Raw genomic sequence first — 22,375 nt, forward strand, 5'->3', positions numbered from 1 at the left:
TATTCAAGATAAACAATTTCTGGCCAGAATACAGAAGGTTTTAAGACAAATATCAGTCTGGTTATGATCTAAGCTATGACACAAACAATTATTAATATTCATATATATTTTGTTCTATTCACAATTAAAGAATAAACATGCATTTGTATCGATACAGACGTTTACAGACAAGAGGTTATTGATTTAATGTAAGTGTTACCTTACAAAGTTGTCTTGGCCGTCAGAGGATACATTCATTTCTTAGTGGAGAGAAGCGGATGATATTGCATATATTGAGCCTGATCAGATGTAATTAAGACTTACCCTGAAAAGGTGTCCACCTCTACTTCATAAATATGGTTATCTCCCCCTACTTCCTCCTCAGGTACCTTCCTCATCTTCACATCTTCTAATATCATCAAACATCCATTGTGGTCACAATGAAACAAGAAGGTTTCCGAAGATTGATTATCGCTGAATAAAGGATCCAGTTTTAGCCGAAGTTTAACCTTTTTCTTGAATGGCTTCGAATGGTGAACATACACGATATCTGATAAACTGGAGATGCTGGTGTCGGATCCCATTTCTTCTCTCAGTCTTTTTTTCTTACATTCACCTTCAATAGACATTGTCTGTAAACGAAGAAACATAATAAAATAAATATTTATGTTTAGTTTAAAGAAGAATATCGAGCCAGGGAGCAAGTGCCCTTTGAAGTGTATGTAGAAAAAATATCAAGAAAATTATTTTGATACATAACGGAATGAATCATTTACACATCCATTGTAATAGTTTTATATGGCACCAGTGTCGTTTTTATTCGTATCAATCAATCTGCAACCATTTAATTAACAAAAATACAACGAACATTTATGGTTATTTTCATGTTTCCCTCGACAGCTCCTTCTGGGAATGTGATTCGTTGTTGTGGACAGAAGTCGTTTTTATACTCGAACCCACCAGTAGGTACAATGACTTCTTCACACATATAACGCAATGTGAAGAATATGGTTTTTGTTGTCAAGTCGTAGACGGCAACCTCTACTGGGCTAAGTCCAACCTTGTTAAAAGTCAAAAAAATAAATATGTTACTAAATAAATATCTCAGAAGAAAATCCATTTTCATTTAATTAGTTTTGATTTTACTAAAATAAAATGCATCACTGCAAACAAATGCACCACAGTTTGAGTACTAGTACATCAACCAGAGCTAAAATGAAAGACATTATTTTCACTTCACTAAGACCCAGAGCCAAAACAATGTGATCTAGAATTAAAGACATGCTTGACTCCACTAAACAAGAGCGACACAATGCGCTCTGGAAGGAAGAAAAACATGATTTACGCCCCCAAGGAAGGAGGTGACACAACGCGATACATAATTGTAAGATCTTACTAAAAACAAAGAGGCGGCAAAATATTATCTGGAATGATAATATATCAATACTTCATCTTAAACACAGGCGATATATTGTAAACCAGAATGATACGAGTAGCTATTAACACATGTGCCACCAGTCATGATATTTCTCCCGTAAAATCCATCAATATTATGTAAGTTATAAGCGATATAAGATAAAGTTATCATGGTACACTCTTAAACTGCAGTAGGTGAAGTAAAATCAAGATAACAACTGTAACATTTCTTTAACGTAGATTGAACCTCCTCATGCAGAAAACCTTGGATAACTTTAAGTGTTTATCAGTGAGCAGGACGCTTCTATCTTATTAGGAAAATGTACTTAAACCAAGCCTTGGAATAGCGACTAAAATGTCTGGTGAAGTGAACTTCATACGTTAAGGAATATTGATCGTTACCTTAAAGGACATGGATATTAAGCGATCGAGGAAAGGAAGTTGTTACGTTTCTGATGCAATTTGGTATAAATATGACCATTTTTTTATACTGTACGTAAATGTATGAATTTGTATCGGGATTCTGAGGTTTCCTTAAGTTTGAGTTCAGAAGAAAAATCTGAAGTGCAAGTTGTTCCTGGTTGTCTTCTTACAGACAAAACGCTCATCTGATGCTTTTCTCAGCTGAAAAGAACACCGTTCATATTCATACTAAAGTAAAGTCAGATAACAAAAAACCCTCCGGAATTTTTTTAAGTGAGGACATGTCTGAGCAGATTTTGTTGAAATATGAGTAAATTTTAGAATTCTTCTTTTTATTTTTGAAATACTATATCTTATTTTTTTAGAAATATTTCAAGCAGTAGCAACAATTGAATATGCTTGCAAGACCAACATTAGTTGACTCCAATGTCACCATAAACTCTCATCACAGCTATTTCTATCTGGGGCAAATTCGCAGAACAATGTCTTCATTGATCGAAATGTTAATCAATTTTAATAAAATATTATCAAAAGGGAAACGAAACAGGATTAAAGTGCTCCCCAATACTATCAAAATTACTGAATTACCAAAAGATACCTTCTGCTCAATTTCAGTTTTGGTCCACTCGCTTCCATTGTACTGATGACAAGTGTAAATGACAAGGTTTTTTGTGATTTCCTGTTCCAGAGCGAGCATTATGCAGTCAACAGTTTTCTCGTCGTCTGTACTGTCGATTACTGAATGAATAGACGCAACTTCCACCATCTTCCTTGAGTTGTGTTTAAATATCACATCTCTGACGGCTTTAACTTCGTCTGTACTCGGCGTCGCGTCTGCAGTAGTCGTAGAATCTCCGTCCACTTTCTGTTCTATCTCCTGAATTGTTATATTAAAAATTGTTGATACGAACACATCATCCTTTTCTACTTTTATCTCTGAAAACCTTGCATTGCGTTCCTCGTTACTCCATGGCGTGATAGTAACAGCGGCTTTTCTAAATAGAACAAGAAAGCTTGACTAGTTTTGTGATTTGGTTCATATATATAATACTTTTGTTTTAATAAAGAAAGATTTTTTGGCCAAATTAAGAATACCAATATTTTCTTATCACCATAGTAATAATACCACTACCGCAAGTGAAAATGTTAAAGTGTATCCAGTGTTTCATAGTATTGATAGTTTAATACAATCAATTGGAAATGAACAACCCTAGTTAAAATAGATATTTTTTTTTATTAATTACTGGAAATACGAAGTAAGGAAATAGTTATTCAAAAATAAAGTAAGTGGACGCAGAATTGAAAACAAAGAAAAACATTTTCTGCTCGATATGTCTTTATTGTTCATTTAGTATTTTTTTCTGGTACTAAAGATTTAACATGGAAATCGTAGTTTAAAGGGCTTCAAGACATGTCAATGAACAAAACGGAAAGAAAAATGAGCCTATGAATGCCTTTATATGATAACAAGTTTACACGTTTTGGCAACACTAGATCCTTCCTATTATATTAGTTTGTTCGTGTAAAATGTGCCAGAATATATTTTATCTGGAAGGTCATGATCAGCTTAGTTCACCGAAAGTCGATCAAAAGAGTCGACCACCACGTGAACTAGAACCATCACTACAAACAGCAGGTACGCAATATTATGCAGGCAGTCAAAGATAGTAATCATTTACTGCATGTTTGATTATTTTGTCCATCCCCTACGATCACAAAAACGGAACTTCCTCCCAAAAGAGCGAAAATACGAGTAAACGTAACGGAAGGTAACTTACAGTCGTCTAAAATAAAAAGATGAAAAATCGTCATCTATCCTTTACCGAAACGTACCCGAGACGGAATGTAAGCATTGAGTTAATTGATATGATGTCATGGCGTAAAGCGATGCTAGGATATTTCCAGTACCAATGTTTCCTGCACAAACTATTATGTGTTGAACAATTAATTAAGATAGCGTACGTTTGCTTGATTTATTACTTGATAAAAACACTTTTCCTTTGCTAAATAATGCACCCATAAACATTAATTTGATTGTGCGGGCGTTTAAAAAAAAGCAGGAGTGCTATCTGCAATATATCTACCTCTCTTCCTCCTCCTCCGTTCTGTCCTCCTCCCCTTTCTCCTCCTCCTCTCCCTCCTCCTCCTCCTCCTCCTCCTCCTCCTCCTCCTCTGTAGCTATGTCATGCGTTTCCTCCGTTTTTGGCGTGTTGTCTTGCTCTTCCTGTGTTCTAAAAATAAACATTATACTCATTGAACAATTAACTACCACACGTCAAATAAAACAATAGATTACTCATTACAAATTATCTCTCTAGGAAGTATTTCAATAAAATCCAAAACACTTACTGTGTATTCCCCATTGTTTATCGCCACTACCAGAATTATTTCTAGAACGAAAAATATACAAATAAATAAATAATAAATAAATACACGTTTTATTTCAGTGGTTGTTCATTTTGTTTGTTGAAATGAAGCCTTTTCACCATATTTATTATTTAATGATCAATTATATCAATTATGATGACCACTTATGTTAAAAGATACCCTATTGTGTGTCAGGCAATCAACATTTAGAAGCCAGTTGTTGACATTATTGGAAATGCTTTCAATTTCAATGTTTTATTTAAGCTACATGTACCTTGCTATATAGTGTTACATATTCAGTATCTATCCACACTGCGATCTTTTCCTACTGAAATAGATATTTATTTCGCTTTTGCGACTTCAAACATTCAGACTGCCATCTTTTACTATAAGATTAAAAAAGATAATCTAAACATGCATTCCGGATCCCGGTGCACGCAAATAGATCTGCTAAACTAAATAACTCTTTATTCACGAAATTTATAGCAGTCAATGTCTTCTATTTCGTTTGAGTTCTGTTTATTTGAATAAGAGATTAGAAATCCCGTTTGCAACCCAAGCAAATGAATTTGTATTGACACCTTTTGATCAGTGTCAACCTATGCAACTTGATATTTGTCGAAGCTTGGTAACGTGAATATTCCGATGCAGCTATACCTACACAATCAATCGATAAGGTCAAAAACTGTAAGCAACATAATTCTGTGGATGATATGTTTCGCTTGATCATTTAGCAGATTCCTTTGAACAAATATTAAAAACAAATTATAAAATGGACTTACTTCATTGAAATATGATAAATCATCAAATAAATTCATAACATCTATAAACTACATATCTTCCTCGCTCAAAATTAAGCACAACAGAATTAATTGATATCTATACGATTCGATTTTTCAATATCTATGTTACAACTGTGATGGTAATATGTTTATCAAAATAAACAAATACTTCTGAGGGCATTTGTTGTGTTTTATTACTAAATAATGTGAAAAAAATTCTTTTAGATGTTTCCGCATTGGTTATAAGCACAAATTCCTCGGCTCAGTTTATAAAGCTAGACAGAAGAACGAACTTGTGTTAACTTGTTATTTCTACGCATCTTTACTTTGTCATGAAGTTCTTTTCATTTAAAGATTTTTTTTATAGATATTTCAAACCAATTCCACAATACAAAAAGAAAACATTGTTTCATTGATATTAGAATAAACTAAAGCAGACTTACCTCCCTCACTTTTACTTCCTACATTCGGTACGTTTGATTACCTGTAAATGAATTCCTATCAGGAAAGTGTTTGACCAAAGCGTATTGTGTATTTAAGTCCTCAAATGACATGTGCGACGTGATTTACCGGTTCGTCAATACTTTACATATATAGTGAGTTAGAATATAAACGTGACCTTGGTAGTATTATCTTGGTCTAGTTAGGGTAAAGGGGTAACACACGAACAGTTTCTTTATTGTTGTAAAACTCTACAGAAAGTTGTAACATGGCACAGTTTAAAATATAGAACAATGTTATAATAAAACCATCAGTTAAAATCAAACTGAAAACTGCAAGAAAGGAGTATATGAATCAGGCTATTTTCAAATTCATGTCCATATTAAAAGTACAGCTTTTGTGCCGAGGAAAGGAGCAATTATGAATAGATATGTTAAAAAATATATAAATAAAATTACCCTCAACCCCCTTTCCCCGCTCACTTCAGTTTGGTAAGATTATTGTTTGGTTCTGATGTGTATTTAATCACAAAAAAGAGACACGGTTGACATGACTTAAACGATGTATAACAAAGCCACTTAGCACTGTTTGCTAATTTGTTCGGTCTTATTTCTTTTTGTCAGCTTTAGTGTTACACAATACATCACAATTATGAGGATATTGTTTTGGAAACAATAACATGCTGTTTTGTCAAAAAGAGGCCCTATGTGATTTTGATCACCCACATATTACCCCCTCATATCTCATAATGGTCACCAATTTTACCTTAAGTTCATGTCATATCACGAAGTCATAACTCCCAGGTATGAATATGCAAAAAATGAAACTGATCGGTGATAGCCACCAGAAGGCAAAAAATTGGTACCCCTGATTTGATATTAAACAAAAAACGAGATTTAGAAGCATTGATTTGCACTCCATATTTCCGCATTCTGTTTAAACAGTCGAGTGCTTACAAGGCTGGCGTATATGGAAATTCATAACGTGGATCAATATATTGTACGATTGCTGAATAAGATATCTTCGATACAAACTTGACCTTTACTTTTTCAACAATAAGAAGGAGATTCAGATGTCGATGGCGAACGTGCTAGTGTGTTTGTCACCAAGCGAACCTCGTTTAGTATATGTTTTTTCCGTAGCGTTATCCTTAAATTACATTATGTTTGTGATATATGTTTGAATTAAAGGCGACAAAATAAGGTCTTCTTTTCAGTAATTGTAAAAACAAAACAAAAAGGGAAGACTGGTATCGTTCAGGTCATCTCGCTTCTAATTTTGGGTCTTTTAGTAGTTTTTTTCTTTCACGTTTACTTGAAATAAGTTTTGTTTTTTTAAGAGAAATCTTCACAACACATTACAACAATACTATCAGGCAACTACTATATTGTACATATACAGTGTCAGTTCGTTAAAAATTCTTGATTTAGCATATACGTTTTTGATGTTTCCTAAGCTTCTGGTCCCTGTCTGAGTACTAAACCTGTGAATTAGGTTTTTCATTTTTGAGTTGTCAGACAAAACTAATTACGAATCGTGAATACAATTATCAGAACCATTTATATATATACTTTTATTATTTTACACAATGGTTTAACAATTATTCTCCACGTAAAAGATGGTAAATTAAGTTTGACTTTAATTCTCATCAAATCAATGTAATTTACATACACCCAGGAATTAACGAGCGCGCCTAAGCAGGACTGATGTGTTCTGGACTCTAGCTCTCCCTGTAGCCAGCTTTGAAGAGACGTTTCGTAACAGGATCTATTTTCATTATTTGTAAGTATTCCATCAGTGCATACAACATTTCCTTTGGTAACAAACAAGTGACCTATCACCCTCACCCCAGCCCCTTCGTTTAATAGTCAAAACTTTTCCCACTCAGTACTGTGATCAACTTGGTTATCTATTCACTAGGCCGTAGAGAACGGGAAACAACCACCAGGTTGGTCCAAACACCCCAGGACATTAGTTAATAATTAAATGAAGGGATATAAAACACTCGTACACTAGATCGTCTTAATGTCGGCACTATATATATGGAAGCCTGTATGTTATTTCTATCTAATGTTACCGAGAATTATTTGTGCCACATTAGAGGAAAATGCACGGCCAGACTGGGTTTCGAGCCCGGTACCCTCCAAACTCTAGACGGACACTTTAACTAATTGGGCTACCTGGTCGCCGGCGATCGACTCAGTCGGGTTCCGCTACATTCCTCCCTCCTTTAACAAAATCTTCGACCCCGAAGACGTAGAGACCATATACTACATTCTGTCGTTATATTTCGCTGGGCGCCAAATGTAACAAGAGAAGAAAACACACGACCCTCCGAACTCTGTACGGACGCTCTTACTAGTTGAGATATTTTGTCGCCGGTGATCGACCCAGTCCAGTTCTGCTACATTTGCATTATATCTATTAGTATTTCCGCTCATACGACTTTTGGTGGTGCTTGACTAGAATGGTTATCAGCATGGCAGTCCTAAGGCGTATTCTTGTGCTCTTCCGTTTTGGATAAATATACATGTACTCAAGAAATCGTTTACGTTGTAAATATATGTTTATGCAACATGTTTGATATGCTGTTTCAATGTCGTGCTATTCGACATTTAATTAAATCACCTTTATTGGTTATATTTTAGTCATAGATGTTCTTAATAAATTCAAATTCCTAGCTAAATTCTTGATCTGATGATCGCGAAGGCGATTTATAACATAAGCCAATTGTTTTCCTTGCAGTAGGAACCAGGAAGCATCTTGTGAAATGTCTCTGTATACACTGTCATGCTTAGTGATGTATTTACATATATATGATGTTGGCGACTCCTTCATATAGGGATTGAATGGATTTGTTTTGTATGTACATGTACATTGCGAAAACCATTCAATTCATATATTTACGTTACAATGAACTTCAAAAAAAAGTTACAGTTTTGTAAATTCAATATTTTTTATATAAGTATCGGGAAAGAAAACCATAAAAAAGGAACAGCCAGAACTACAGTCTACACAGAAACTTCAAATGTTCGACTTCCGTCGATCAGACGAAAATATGTGTCTAGAATCTAATAATAACCAACACTTGATACCCCTTTTATTTCCCTTCTATCGCATGCATCTCATATTATATATTAAAAAAAAGTTCTCCGAATTATTTCAAATCATCGGTCACTATAGTAGCCGTCCAGGACACCCGCCGCCGGTAGACATAGAGCTCATTTGAAGTTAAATGTACAGCCGTTAAATAAACTGCCGAAAAACCTGCAGATGCAAATGATGATAAGTTAATGGATGAAGTGCTCTGTGTCATTACAAAGTTTTCTGGGTTTAATGTTCAAGTTGATGTCACGGGGATTACCCAGCTGGACGTTTGGGTGTTGGACATTTCTAGACTACAAAGAACCGATTGTGAGTCGGAAGTCAGTATTTAATATGACAATGTTATAAATATTTGTATTCCAAATTGAAAAATAAAATAAAATAATGATAGTACAATGGTGCATCAATTATGAGTTTTGTAATGTTTAATACTAAACAAACAGTACAGAACAAACATCAATAATGTAAATATATGTAAATAGTTACACCCGTACCGCATACACTAATTGAAAAGCATGAAGAGCGATATCTTCGAATGATCAAATCATACCTTTTATTACCTGACTTGTCGGCGAATACATACCATTTGTTATTGCCACTTCACTCTCCAAGTTATTATCGGTCGTCTACCTCGGCCACACGCAAGCTTTGGGTTATTTGTTTTGTTATCTGGAATGTTTCGGTTCGACACCATATGTATGTGATGTATATTAATTGAAATACATACAGAAACCTTATCTCTTGCCGAGGGTACGTATGGGTTATTTGGAGTGTTTGCAGGTTTGCCAAGATATGTATGTGATAAATACTTAAATACACATCCACCGTTCGTAGTAAATTGAAATGCATACAGTCCCCTCCCCTTCCCAAAGATGATGATACATTAAGGTTATACCATAGGTTCTGTCCAGAGTATAACTACAATTTACGATCCACTCCACCACGGGTTTCATTCTAATTAATTGTTCATCTTTATTCCAATGTTTTTGTGCATGTCGCGTCACAGCAAAAGGTGAAAAATGCCATAGGTGTAAATAACAAAAAGGGAAACAGAGTAACAACAACGTCAATAAATGACCATATCCGGTCTCCATTTTGTTTATAAAAGCACTTCAAACGACTTGTTTAGGGCTCCACCTCTCAAGCATTCTCTCTGAAGATATTGCTTAACATTTCCTTTGTGTTAGTAAAGAGAGAGAATAAATATATATTCATGTACCACCACCAGTAAGTGTTTATGTATGACATTTCTATAACTTGTGTAATACGTACCCTCTCAACTTTATCAGACAAATGACCGGTAAACCGTATGTACACTAATATGTAAAGTATGTGCAAATGGCAACTAATCAAATCTTCTACGGTATAAGCTTGCGTAGACTTGACTGTAATAAATGTACGAAAAGACGATCAAATGGACAAAGCGATATTCAGCTGATCTTTATTCAATGCCTGGTCATAGATGTGCGATAGCCAATATCCTCTAATCTCTTTTAAGAAATGGCCTAGTGTGGCGAATCAAGAACATTTTCTCCCTGCTCTCCGTCTTAGACTTCAGAATTGTCCCAGTCAATAGTTTTATTTTGCTATGTTGCATAATCTGTGATTGCCGATTCCTTTCATCTGGGACTCCAACTACTTTCTTCCTGATAGGGTAAACTTCTACTTGTCTTAGGCTGCAGTGTCCTTCCGTTGCAGACCTCTGCGCTCCTGGAATATATCATTGCAAAATTGAAGGCACGCCGCTGGTTATTTAATATGTCTCGGGTAAAAACAAAAAAGCTCGATCAGTAGGCTGATACCTATCCTTAATTACAAAGGAGCGACTACAGAGTTCAAAGCCGGTCAATCTTACCGTTACACTGCCGTGGGGTTTTGGATGTGAATGATGCCTAATTGTGTAACAAATTATTCAGAAGGTAATGCATTGCCTCTGTAGTTGAATGGCTCATACACCTCTGACGAAGCAGGTTTTGCTATAACAGGTAACATAACATATTTCTGGAGTTGTAGACTAAAGCTGACCCGGTGCATATGCACCACGAGGTTGATAAAACTGCTAATGTTAGGGGATGTAACTCGTGCATGTTTATGTTTAAACCTATACCTAGTGAAACGACAAAGAATGCTCAATATCAGAGCCGAATTTGTTATTTATGATTATAATAATGAAATTGTATTTGATATCAATTATTGCCTGTTCACGTTTTAGTCAAAAAAATTGTATCTATTTTTTATTATTCATGAATTATTCAAAATAAAATGTAACAAAAACTTATGCCGATCAGGTCTTCCGTCGCAGTTTTATCTACATAAGATGTATTTTTATCTGAAGTCTATTACTAATTTTCAATCACTTCCCTTTTGATATTATAACATATGATATTTGCATCATTGATAAAATGAAAATGAAATATACCTTTTATCGAAGTATATTAAATACGTTAAAGTTTGGTATTCTACACAAACATTATAAAAGACCTATTTATTTAAAACAAATATTTTTTTCTAATTACATTTATAGTTACAAAACTTGATCTGTGTAGATAACTATTTATACACTGATGAGCATATTGTATGAACATTATTAAGGAATTGTAGTTGAATAGCATGCAATCGTTTACGCAGGCAGAATCATCCATGTACGTTTCGGTTAAAACACAGACTTACATAGCAAATCTAATCTCGTGGTTAGAAAAAGGAGTCTCTTGTCATCGTTTACGGAATTAGATAATCAGTTTTAGTGTTTGTTTGGACTGTTGAGGGATAACTAATATTAGTCCCGGGTACCCAAAAATTGAAATTCAAACCGGTATACTCAAAATGTTTGATAATAACAGCACGAACTTATTCCGTGCAAAACGTAAATAATCTGTTGTGCAAACTTGGCTGTTGAAAGTATATTTTATTCTCCTTGGGTTACCTGGACGCTTTATCATTGTGAAAAGATAAAATAAACAATCTCTACAGTTGCGAAATTTGCAGATTAATGTCATTTTTCGCGATGGGAAATTGAGGTGTTTTTTTTAAAGAAACTGAAAAAGTTTCCTTTAATTGAACTGTTCAGCGTTCACCTCACATGCACGTCAATAACAAAAATGGATAAATTCAACCCTAATGACTTTTTTTTAAAGTTTATATTGATAATAAACTTGATGGATGCGTAGTCAACACATTTACAGCAATTAAATGACTTAATTAAATTCAGATTATTTATTGAAAGTTGTATTCATAATGCAAAATAATAAGTAAAAGGCAAAATTTTATTTGACTTTTTTATCAGTTTTTATCGTATAGGTTCTTTCGTGTTCCTACGGTTCACCGTCAATTTGTCTGGTGAATGTGACAGGGTACGTATCGTACTAGTTATCGGTGACAGGTTATCATTAAAATTTGGCCATCCTAATGTCATTTTCAATATTTCATAAGTTATGACATCGTAATAGCAATGTCATATATATAAATGATAATAATATCAATAATGTTGACAAACGTTGGAACCTTGGCCTGACGCCTAATAGTTAATAGTTCTACAGATTATTGATATATGAATCAGGCTACGTTTCCTGTTGTTTAGCTTTATCTGTTCGTCAATACTTTACAAATATAGTGTGTTCGAATCTGAACATGACCTTTGTATCATTTATCTTGGTTTAGTTAGGGTACGGGGGTAAAACACGAACAGTTGATGTATTGTTGTAAAACCTACAGAAAGGTATAGCATGACGCAGTTTAAAATGTGTGTTAAATTAAAAATGAATAACTTCTTGTGCATTTTCCTCGTTAGTATGTATGTGACGTCATATACATTGATTCCAATTATTGATTTATTTCTCTTTTATCGTAGAATAGTTGTTTCTTCCTGTAACTTTCTAAATAAACAAAGATAACATGTGCTTTTTATCTTATATATAACTTTGGACATGGGTTTTGAGCTCCAATTCTTATGGTATTGATACTTGTGCAACTCTTAATACTTTCAAGTGCTATTATTGCATATTAAATGGAAAGTACAAAATAATCCTCTTCTATGTTAGTATAGTTTAGTAAAGTTCAGTGGTTAATCGGCCAGTCAGCAGCCAGGTGTAATGGGTCTAAGTGTAACAATAGAGTGCGGCCTGCACACTGTGCCTTCTAGCTGGTCAATAATCATCTATTGATAAAATATAAATATTTATTTATGTTTATTGTCATTTTCATTTTAAAGTATAAATCTCATTAAAAATAATCGTTAGTTATCCTGAGATACATCGATCTCTTAATAAATTCATAATTATAATATAATTACGTGTTCAATTATTGCTACATATATCTTACTAATACCGAACGGGCTTATAGTGGCTGTGCCTGTTACCCAATTCTTTTGACAATATGTCATCTTTGTCATTAAAATATATTGAAATGAAATATATATAACTATATGTTACAAGAAGTTGAATATTGTTGATTAAATTGATATGATAACGGAATAATGTCTCTTTAAAAGAGTATCTATCAGTGTTATAATGTACAGTCGAACCTCGTTATCTCGAAGTCGACGGGATCGCTGGAAAACTTCGAGTTATCCGAGTATTCGAGTTAAGCGAGTTTATATGTTTAGCATAAAGCTTGGTAAAGTGTTTGGTCAAATATGAGGCTATCAATACGTTGACTGTCGGAAAAATCAACAACTTATATAAACAGTCGATAAATGACAAAAAGATAACGATATAAAATAAAAATAACAATTTATTCATAATCATATTAATTAATTGATACAAATCAATGTTACAATAACCACACATACAAACAGGAAGAACGTCTACTGTAAAACTTACATGCTGTCTCCGACCTCGCTATGCTGATAGCGGAAATGAAAGTGCGCAGGTCTTTACACAAATCACGGTATTGGAGCGTACACGTAAATGATGTTTTTAATGAGTACACGCGAAAACAATACACAATCTTTCTCTTCACGCCGGTTTTCACCCTTTCAACTGATCCAAGTATCCCCCCGGTGGAGCCGGGTCCTTCGTTGGATTGCTCAGTTGATTTCGACATTCCGAAATGGGTATGAGTTAATCAGGAAACATATCAACATTTATAGACCCCAATGACACTTGACATCTCCTCAACACGACGTACTCAATAATAATTATCGTATTGTTCCTATAATCCCTCAATTAATTATCAGTGTCACTGCCATACAAGCTCCTGTAAAAACATAAATCGACGAACCAGTCCTAGGTTGTGATTTTTACTGTGGAGCTTATTTACGCATGACCGCACACAGTGACCCATTTACCGGTTAGAATGTGTCGGCAGCTTTGGTGTAAATAATATGCCATTCAAATTGTTTACGGGCTCGCAGTGAGTACTAATTGTTGTTAATCTACATTGATGAAGTCTGTTTCTTTATTTGAACAAAGTGTTTTTACAGTCAAACACATTTTAATACAATAAGTTTAATCGAAGAAATTATGACCGAGCGTAAGCTGCTCTATGAGAACGATGTTTACCGTAGCACTGCGTCTAATATGTATCAAATAATTAAAGAATATATGATCGACTTGTGAATCTTAAGAAACTTCGAGGTAAGCGATATTTTTATGTAGGATTTACGTTGTTGGGACCGATATTTCACTTCGAGATATCCGAGTTATTCGAGTTTTCAGAGTTCGAACTATCAGAGTTTTTATTACTAAGATTAAGAAGAGTTTTGGCCGGGACCGATGAAACACTTCAAGTTAAACGGGGTCTTCGAGTTAAACGAGTTCGAGATAACGAGGTTCGACTGTACCAGATTTATAACTTTAAATCTGTTATTTACCTTTTTTAAACATAAAATTACACGTATTCACTATCAACAATGTTATATCCCAACCAATATTAGAGAGCCTTCATTATCTTATTATTCCAAGAAAGGCGAACGTCAATTAAACGTTAAGGTTATGGGTCATTAAACACGAGCACGATGAAAATGAGGCGACTGAAATCACAAGAATTATTTAATTCCTCCCATATGAGGCTGACTTCATCGAACAGCTTACTAGGACAAGTAACAATAGCGTTTTCATCGCCTTAGATTTTACTCTCAGATATAGTAACGATGTTTTACTTCAGTTTCAAGGTTACAACCAACCTCGGGGACTGAAAGTCTTCCAGTAAATAAAACACAAAATTGACACAAAGTAAACACTCATTCAAAAAAAAATGTTCGTTGATGCAAAAAGCAAGACAAAGGTAACAATTTTACTGATCGACATACTTATTTTAACCATTTAGAATTGTTCAGTGGTATTGAAAATGAAAGGAATGGGTATCAATATCTAAAGGATTGGCTATCCGTTAAATGGAAGTTGCATCCGCTGCTGATATTTTGGTCCTTGAATTTAGGAATAACGAAAGTTTGAGATGTAAAAAGTATATAATCTTGGTATATATATATATATGCTCACTGAACATTTTACGCCTGCGACAATTATATGTTTTCGGCCCCAGAAAAGGTTTTCGAAACTTTAATACATTCCATGTTTCTTTTTAAGCAACAAGTTATCTGAAAGTTCAATTAAAGGAATTTGCAAAGTATTTGTTACCAGTTCTGATAATCCAGGACCACAAACATTTCTTTTTGACATTTGTCGTGGTTTCACAAAATATTGTCCCAAAAAATTCAAGCTATATACGTATTGCCATTTGAACCAAAAAAGAAAACTTGTCTTGACAACAAGGGAACGAATGCGTTCCTTCGGTTTGGTAGTGGAAGTGTAAAGAGTAGAATGGATTATCTGATAGATGAACCATATGAAACAACCATCATTAGATGGTGGGCTTATCAAATTGTAAACAAATATATTTGTACAACGGATTATATAATTTTTTTTTAGAATATGTTAGAAACAAAGATACAGTTAATTAATTCTTTTCTAATACTGTTATGGGGTTCATGTAATAAGTGAAATCCAGTCGACATCTTTTTGTACAAGTCTTATGGATAATCTCAACACACATTGTTGACACATAACCCGAACAATGATTCATGTTGACTTATATCTGGTAATAAATAAAGACATAATATAGCAACTGTGTTGACAATAAACTTTTGAGGCAATCTACCCCTTTGCCAAGACACGCATAAAAACAGCAATAATATAGCCATTAATAACTATAGAAGCTTTAAATGGGCATGTAATGTGACGCTACCCAAACGCTAATAGGTTCAATTTGATGTGTTTTTTTTTATAATATTCAAAATATTCAAAATTCCAAATAAAACATATGTATTGTTTTTAGATTTTTTTTTTAAATTTATTTTAGATTTTTTTTTTACAAGAGCTGCCAATGTTCTACCATTAAACAAAAGAAATTGGTTTCTAAATTTAGAGCCCTGGACTTTCGTCACATTTGACTTCCGGCAATAATGAAAACCCAGAATAGTACACCCTTTTAAAGGCAATGGAAGTGTTTGCTTTTGTCTCGCCTGCGACGGATGTCACGGAGGTGTTACTTTTCCGGCGGCGGCGACGACGGCGGCGGCGCCGGTGTCAACGTTAACCTGATTCTTAAAAAGTATAAGTGTTACACCAACCACACTTGGACCATACATGCGTCTTATATACTTCACCTCAGCCCATGCATCAGTTGCTGAATGTGCCCTACATTTTGCGGTCCAGTGACTTTAGCTGTGTGTTTTATGCTTTATTTTAAGCATTTAAACTGAGACTGTAGTTATTTAAGACATAGTGCATTTCAAAACATGCATCATATGCTGAATGTGGACTATATTTCACGGTCCAGTGACTTTGTGAGAATCTTCATTAATGTTTAGTTTTTGTGTTTAGCTGTGTGTTTTATGCTGTACGTATCTTAAACATTTAAGTGAGATACTAACCAAACTTTGACTGTAGTTATTTCAGACATAGTGCATTTTAAATCATGCATCATAAGCTGAATGTGGCCTATATTTCACGGTTCAGTGACTTTGTCAGCATCCTCATCAATGCTCAGTTTTTGTGTTTAGCTCCGTTTTTCAAACAGTTTAAGTGCTATACCAACCAAACTTAGACCATACATACGTCTTAAAATAATAACTCATGTATTATAAACCATGCATGATATAATAAATGTGGTCTGCATTTCGCAGTCCAGTGACTTTCATAGCATCTTCCTCAATGTAAAGTGTTTGCGTTTAGCTGTTTAAATGCTGTATCTCAAACTTAGACTGTAAGTTAGGATGATCATTACCATCTTAACGGTTACATCGGCAATGTTTTCACGAAATCAGACTACAAACATGGCCGCATTATACTTGCTTCTTATTGGTCAAAATGCAGTTATTGTTTGATTTCAATCAAATTCGGTAAGAACATGTATTTTGCCAATGCGAACTCAGCCGCAACATCCATTTTCTGATTTGACTAAATGGCCACTGTGTATTGGCTTCTGATTGGTCGAAATTCCGTTATTGTTCGATTTCGCTAAAAGTCGTTATGTAAGTGAATTTTCGCACTTTGAACTCAACCGCGCCATCCGCTTTCTGATCTGACAAGATGGTCGTCGTATACTGGCTTCTGAATGATTGGTCGAAATTCACATATATACTAGCGGAAAAAAGAAACTGTGCATGCGGAGAATTGTTATAGAACATGTATAACCAACTGTATATACATGCAAATTCACACTCATGACCGAGTATGACACATACACACTATTCGTGTGTCATTGACAGTTTTTCCCGTGCATTTTGCTCTCAATAGGCGTTGACCAGTTTGCACGTTTTTCTCGTCCAGCCATCCAATTCGACAATGAAAGTTTATTTTTCAACTGTTTGGTCAATCTGTTGAGACCAGTTAACAATAAAAACAGCATTATAACGTTTTAATTTGTGATTAATGATATGCCGAGGCTCAATGAAAATGACCGCCTCCGGATTATTGGTATGTTTCAAGCTGGTATGGGCGAAGCCGTTGTCTCTACACGTTTTCATGTCCATCGAAACACAATCCGGGAATTTGTGGAGACGACATCAATAGTTTGGCCACGTCGGCCATCGACCTTGTGTGGAACGTCCACGTGTGACGTCACGTCAACATGACAACCATATTCAGCTTGTCCATTTGAGAAATCGCTTCCAAACGGCATGTTTGACTGCACGGACAGTTACTACCAATAAGCCCTATAACTATACGGCACCGATTGCGTGAACGAGCTATCCGTTCGCGACGTCCTGCAATCCGCCCAGTTCTTCTGCCCCGTCATCGTGTATCACGTCTGGACTGGTGCAGAAAGCATCTGCGATTTACTCGACGGGGCGAGTCGCAAGTCCACCTGGATAGTAGTGACGGCCGTTCCAAATTGTATCGTCGCGTTGGAGAACGTTTCCGTGACGCGTGTGTGGGACAACGACGTTCTTTCTACGGTGGCAGCGTTATGATTTGGGGCGGCATCACAGCCAACGGGAGAACGCCTCTGGTGTTTTTTGAACGCGCTACGTTACCGTGACGAGATCCTCCGGACCCACGTCGTTCCATTCGTGCAAGGGCAGCAACGTCACATTACGCTACAGCAGGACAACGCCAGGGCACACACAGCTCGTGTCGCTATAAACTTTCTGGCCCAGCAGAACGTTGACGTGTTGCCCTGTCGTGCCGTATACCCCGATCTGTCGCCCATTGAACACGTCTGGGATGAAATGAAGCGCAGATTACGGACATTATCTAATCAACCAGTGACGTTGGCTGATTTGGCTTCAGCGTTTGTACAGATCTGGAATGTCATCCCACAAGCGTTCTTGAACCGTCTGATAGGCTCCATGCGTCGACGTTGCCAGGCTTGCATTCAGGCAAACGGCGGACATACGAGATATTAACTTTGTGACCTCAGTATTGACCCCTGCTGTGTTTACGTAACTCCTGAGCGGAACTTTTTGATTCTAAAACGTGAAAAATGGAATGCAACTGTTAATAAATAACAATTAAATTATCCCTGAAAACCTTGTTGTTCTACGTCATACACATTTATTTTTATAACACATTTTAGGCATGCACGGTTTCTTTTTTCCGCTAGTATATGTACATGCTCGACTCAAACTTCGGCTCAAACTTACCAATTGTTTGAACATTGAATCTTATGCTCAAAGCGGAAACAGGCGGTACATCTAATTACGCGTACTTCTTGTTTTATAAATAAGCAGATTACAAAAATAGTTAATATATGTACATTTATAATCCGATTCAATGGACCAGAAACCAATGTGTATGTAAACATTCCTGTAATAAACCCCTAAACCTAATATGTTGAGAACGTTGACGACATACAACGACATGAATTCTGTGTTATTTTAAAATATCAAAATTCAAAATATATAAATATTCCAATTAACACAAAAAATATTCCAATAACTGCACGTAATTTCAAAGAAATGGAGCTTAATCGATTGGATTTGTGTTATGTTATTAATCGTTTGTGATACTTAGTCTCAATTCCATACATAGTGTAGTTAATTATTTGAGAAGTCATCGTCTTTCAAAGATCGATGTTCGTTGTATACCGACTCCAACACCTCAGCGGTGGGAGTCAATTCAACCTCTTTCAGTGCTTCACAAAGAATGGCAAGCTTGCTGTCCGGTGGTTTCGTCCTGTTTTCGTTGTTCCAAAGGAGTATTAACGCCATTTTGTATTTGTTGTCAGATTGGTTTGCGGAGCGAATGTTTTTGATCTGGTTATTGCGTAGCCCAAGTAGTACCATCAGTTCCCATACTTTGGGTGTCGGTATCTCCCGTGCAAGACAGAATAAGCTTTGTTCGCTGAAAAAATCTGAAAAGAAGCGATAAGGTGAATTAGAAGTTTAACGGAAATGAATGTTTAATAATGCATTAGATATATTCATATATTTTTTTCTTCCGAGGTTTTGGTATTTGTGAAAGATCATATATTCACGTATGTATTATTTCAAGTACTTACTCAACACGTTACATTTTAAAATTCAAATAATATTATTTGATATAATGTTGACGTTTAATGTATATATGCTAAGCAACCTGCACATTTGTATGTATTGATATTCGTAATACACCTAAACAGTATATCTAAACAGTATCAATTCAACAACGTTCCAGAACTAAACTTGCTGCATCTACATATACACACCATTGATTTTCATTTCAACAACTTTTATTGCAAAAAATATGCAAAGGGATAGGGCATCAGGCAAAGCCTACAAAAGCCTTCTCCTTACAACTTCGGTATGTTAAATGTACAGAAAATGAAATCATCAAACAAAAATATAAACAATGCATATAGTGTGTCACCATTGATTGCAGCATTCGCTTGTGATGTTCTTCGAACTCCAGGTTGTCGTGATATTTGTCTTTCTAGCTGCGGTTGGGTTCTCGAGCGGTTTGTTGGTTGTTGTGGTTCTTGACGTACTGGTACTGTTTGCTGAAGTCCGACCAGATACAGTTCAGCGTTAATGTATGCCGTATGAAGGAGGCGTTTGGGAGTTGTATCCATTTCATAGTGAATAATACCCGTTTCATTTTTTATTCCTTCGCTTGAAACGACTGGGAAGTGGTTGTAGATTTCCCTGGCATTTCGATCGTAGTACATAAAAGTGGAATCGGGGCGAACATCGCGATATGCTAACATTCTTCCATGGTTTGAGACAGTAACTCTAAGGCGGCCAAAATTCTTCACAGGCACAGAAGGAGATACTGTGTTCTTCAGATAGATCATTCCTTCCCGGGTTTTTAGCTCACATTCTCTACTTTTCCATCTTTTCTCAGGAATAATATCCGACCAAAGTTGTAAAACTTTGGGTTCCTTATACAGGAAAACCAAAATTCTGCATTGATCTGTGCCTACACCTAAAGTGTTTGACAGAGTTTCGGTGTGGTCTTGTGTGTGGTCACCAGTAAACGCTCCGATTCTTAAAGGAAAGAAAGTGTACTTTAATATAAAGAATCTTGTCTAGAATACAAAACGTTGTGAGACATATATCAGTCGGATTTTTATCTGAGCTATGATACATGTAAGCATTACATGTGGTTTCAAGAGATTAGAATCTTCATATAGGTTTTGATTTATTCATAATTGAACAATAAACATTGATATATATATATTGATGCAGTCGTTTACAAACAAGTGGTTATTGGTTATGTGTGTGAAATTTAAGTTTGACATTATTCTTGTCGGCCTTTAGAGGCTACCATAACGGCTAAGTAGGGAAAAGCAGGTTATATTGTATATCTTGAGCCGGACCAGATGTTATGAACACTTACCCTGAAAAGGTGTCCACCTCTACTTCATAAATATGTTTATCTCCTTCTACATCATCCTCAAGTACCCTCCTCATTTTCACATCTTCTAATATCCTCAAACATCCATTGTCGTCACAATGAAACAAGAAGGTTTCAGAAGATTGACTATCGTTGAATAAGGGATCCAGTTTTAGCCGAAGTTTGACTTTTTTCTTGAATGGCTGCGAATGGTGAACGTATACGATATCTGATAAACTGGAGATACTTGTATCGGATCCCATTTCTTCTTTCAGTCTTTTTTTCTTACATTCACCTTCAATGGACATTGTCTGTAAACGAAGAAACATAATGATATAAATAGTTATGTGTAGTTTAAAGTAAGATATCGAGCCAGAGAGCAAGTGCCCTTTGAAGGATGTGTATCAAATATATCAATAAAATTATTTTGTTAGATAACGGATCGAATCATTTAATCGTCTATTGTAATAGTTTCACATGGCATCAGTGTCATGTTGATTCGTATCATCAATCTGCAACCATTTTATTAACACAAATACCGTGAACTAAAGGTTTACTTTTTTACTGTTGATTTGGAATCTCATTGTAACAACCCCCTGATGACTGTTTATATTGTCTGCAACGTACATTTATGGTTATTTTCATGTTTCTCTCGACAGCCCCTTCTGGGAATGTGATTCGTTGTTGTGGACAGTAGTCGTTTTTATACTCGAACCCACCAGAAGGTACAATGACGTCTTCACACATATAACGGAACGTGAAGAATATGGTTTCTGTTGTAAAGTCATAGACGTCAACTTCTACGGTGCTACGTCCAACCTAGTGAAAAGTCAAAAATATGTAACTAAAATGTCTCAGAAGAAAATACATTTTCATTTAATCATTTTTGATTCTACAAAGATAATATGCATCACTGCAAACAAATGCATCACATTTTGAGTACTAGTACATCAACCAGAGCTTAAATGAAAGACATTTTTATCACTCCACTAAGACCAAACAATGTGTTCCGGAATTAACGACATGCTCGACAACAGGATGTAAGTGCTTTCCAATATTATCAAAATTACCAAAGGATACCTTCTGCTCAATTTCAGTTTTGGTCCAATTGCTTCCAATGTACTGATGACAAGTGTAAATGACGAGGTTTTTGGCGATTTCCACTTCCAGAGCGAGCGTTATGTAGTCAACAGTTTTCTCGTCGTCTGTACTGTCAACTACTGAATGAATAGACGCAACTTCCTCCATCTTCTCTGAGTTGTGTTTAAATATCACAGCTCTAACGGCTTTAACTTCGTCTGTACCCGGTGTCGCGTCTGCAGTAGTCGTAGAATCTCCGTCCACTTTCTGTTCCTTCTCCTGAATTGTTATATTAAAAATTGTTGATACGAACACATCATCCTTTTCTACTTTTATCACTGAAAACCTTTCATTGCGTTCCTCGTTACTCCATTGCGTGATAGTTACAGAGGCTTTTCTGAATAGGAAAAGGAAAACTTGACAAGATTTGTAATTAAGTTCATATTAATAATTCAAAAAATGATATTAATTAGTTATAGATAGATTTACCCTTCTTTATCACGTGTACAGTTCTGTTTCAATTATAGT

At 35.4% G+C, this 22,375-nt stretch overlaps 1 protein-coding gene across 1 annotated transcript; it reads right to left on the minus strand.

The window, feature by feature from the left end:
* Window positions 1-1,941: 1,941 nt before the first annotated feature.
* Window positions 1,942-22,166, minus strand: LOC110441329. Its single transcript, XM_021484442.1, has 5 exons — window positions 21,848-22,166; window positions 21,395-21,586; window positions 20,771-21,078; window positions 2,417-2,813; window positions 1,942-2,019 (listed from the first exon to the last, which is right to left on the minus strand). The coding sequence occupies exons 1-5, from the start codon at window positions 22,013-22,015 to the stop codon at window positions 1,942-1,944; spliced, it is 1,143 nt and encodes a 380-aa protein (XP_021340117.1). The 5' UTR covers window positions 22,016-22,166.
* Between the last annotated feature and the right edge of the window lie 209 nt (window positions 22,167-22,375).

The sequence above is a fragment of the Mizuhopecten yessoensis genome, unplaced genomic scaffold (genome assembly GCF_002113885.1).
Source record: "Mizuhopecten yessoensis strain PY_sf001 unplaced genomic scaffold, ASM211388v2 scaffold715871, whole genome shotgun sequence".
Classification (NCBI taxonomy): domain Eukaryota; kingdom Metazoa; phylum Mollusca; class Bivalvia; order Pectinida; family Pectinidae; genus Mizuhopecten; species Mizuhopecten yessoensis.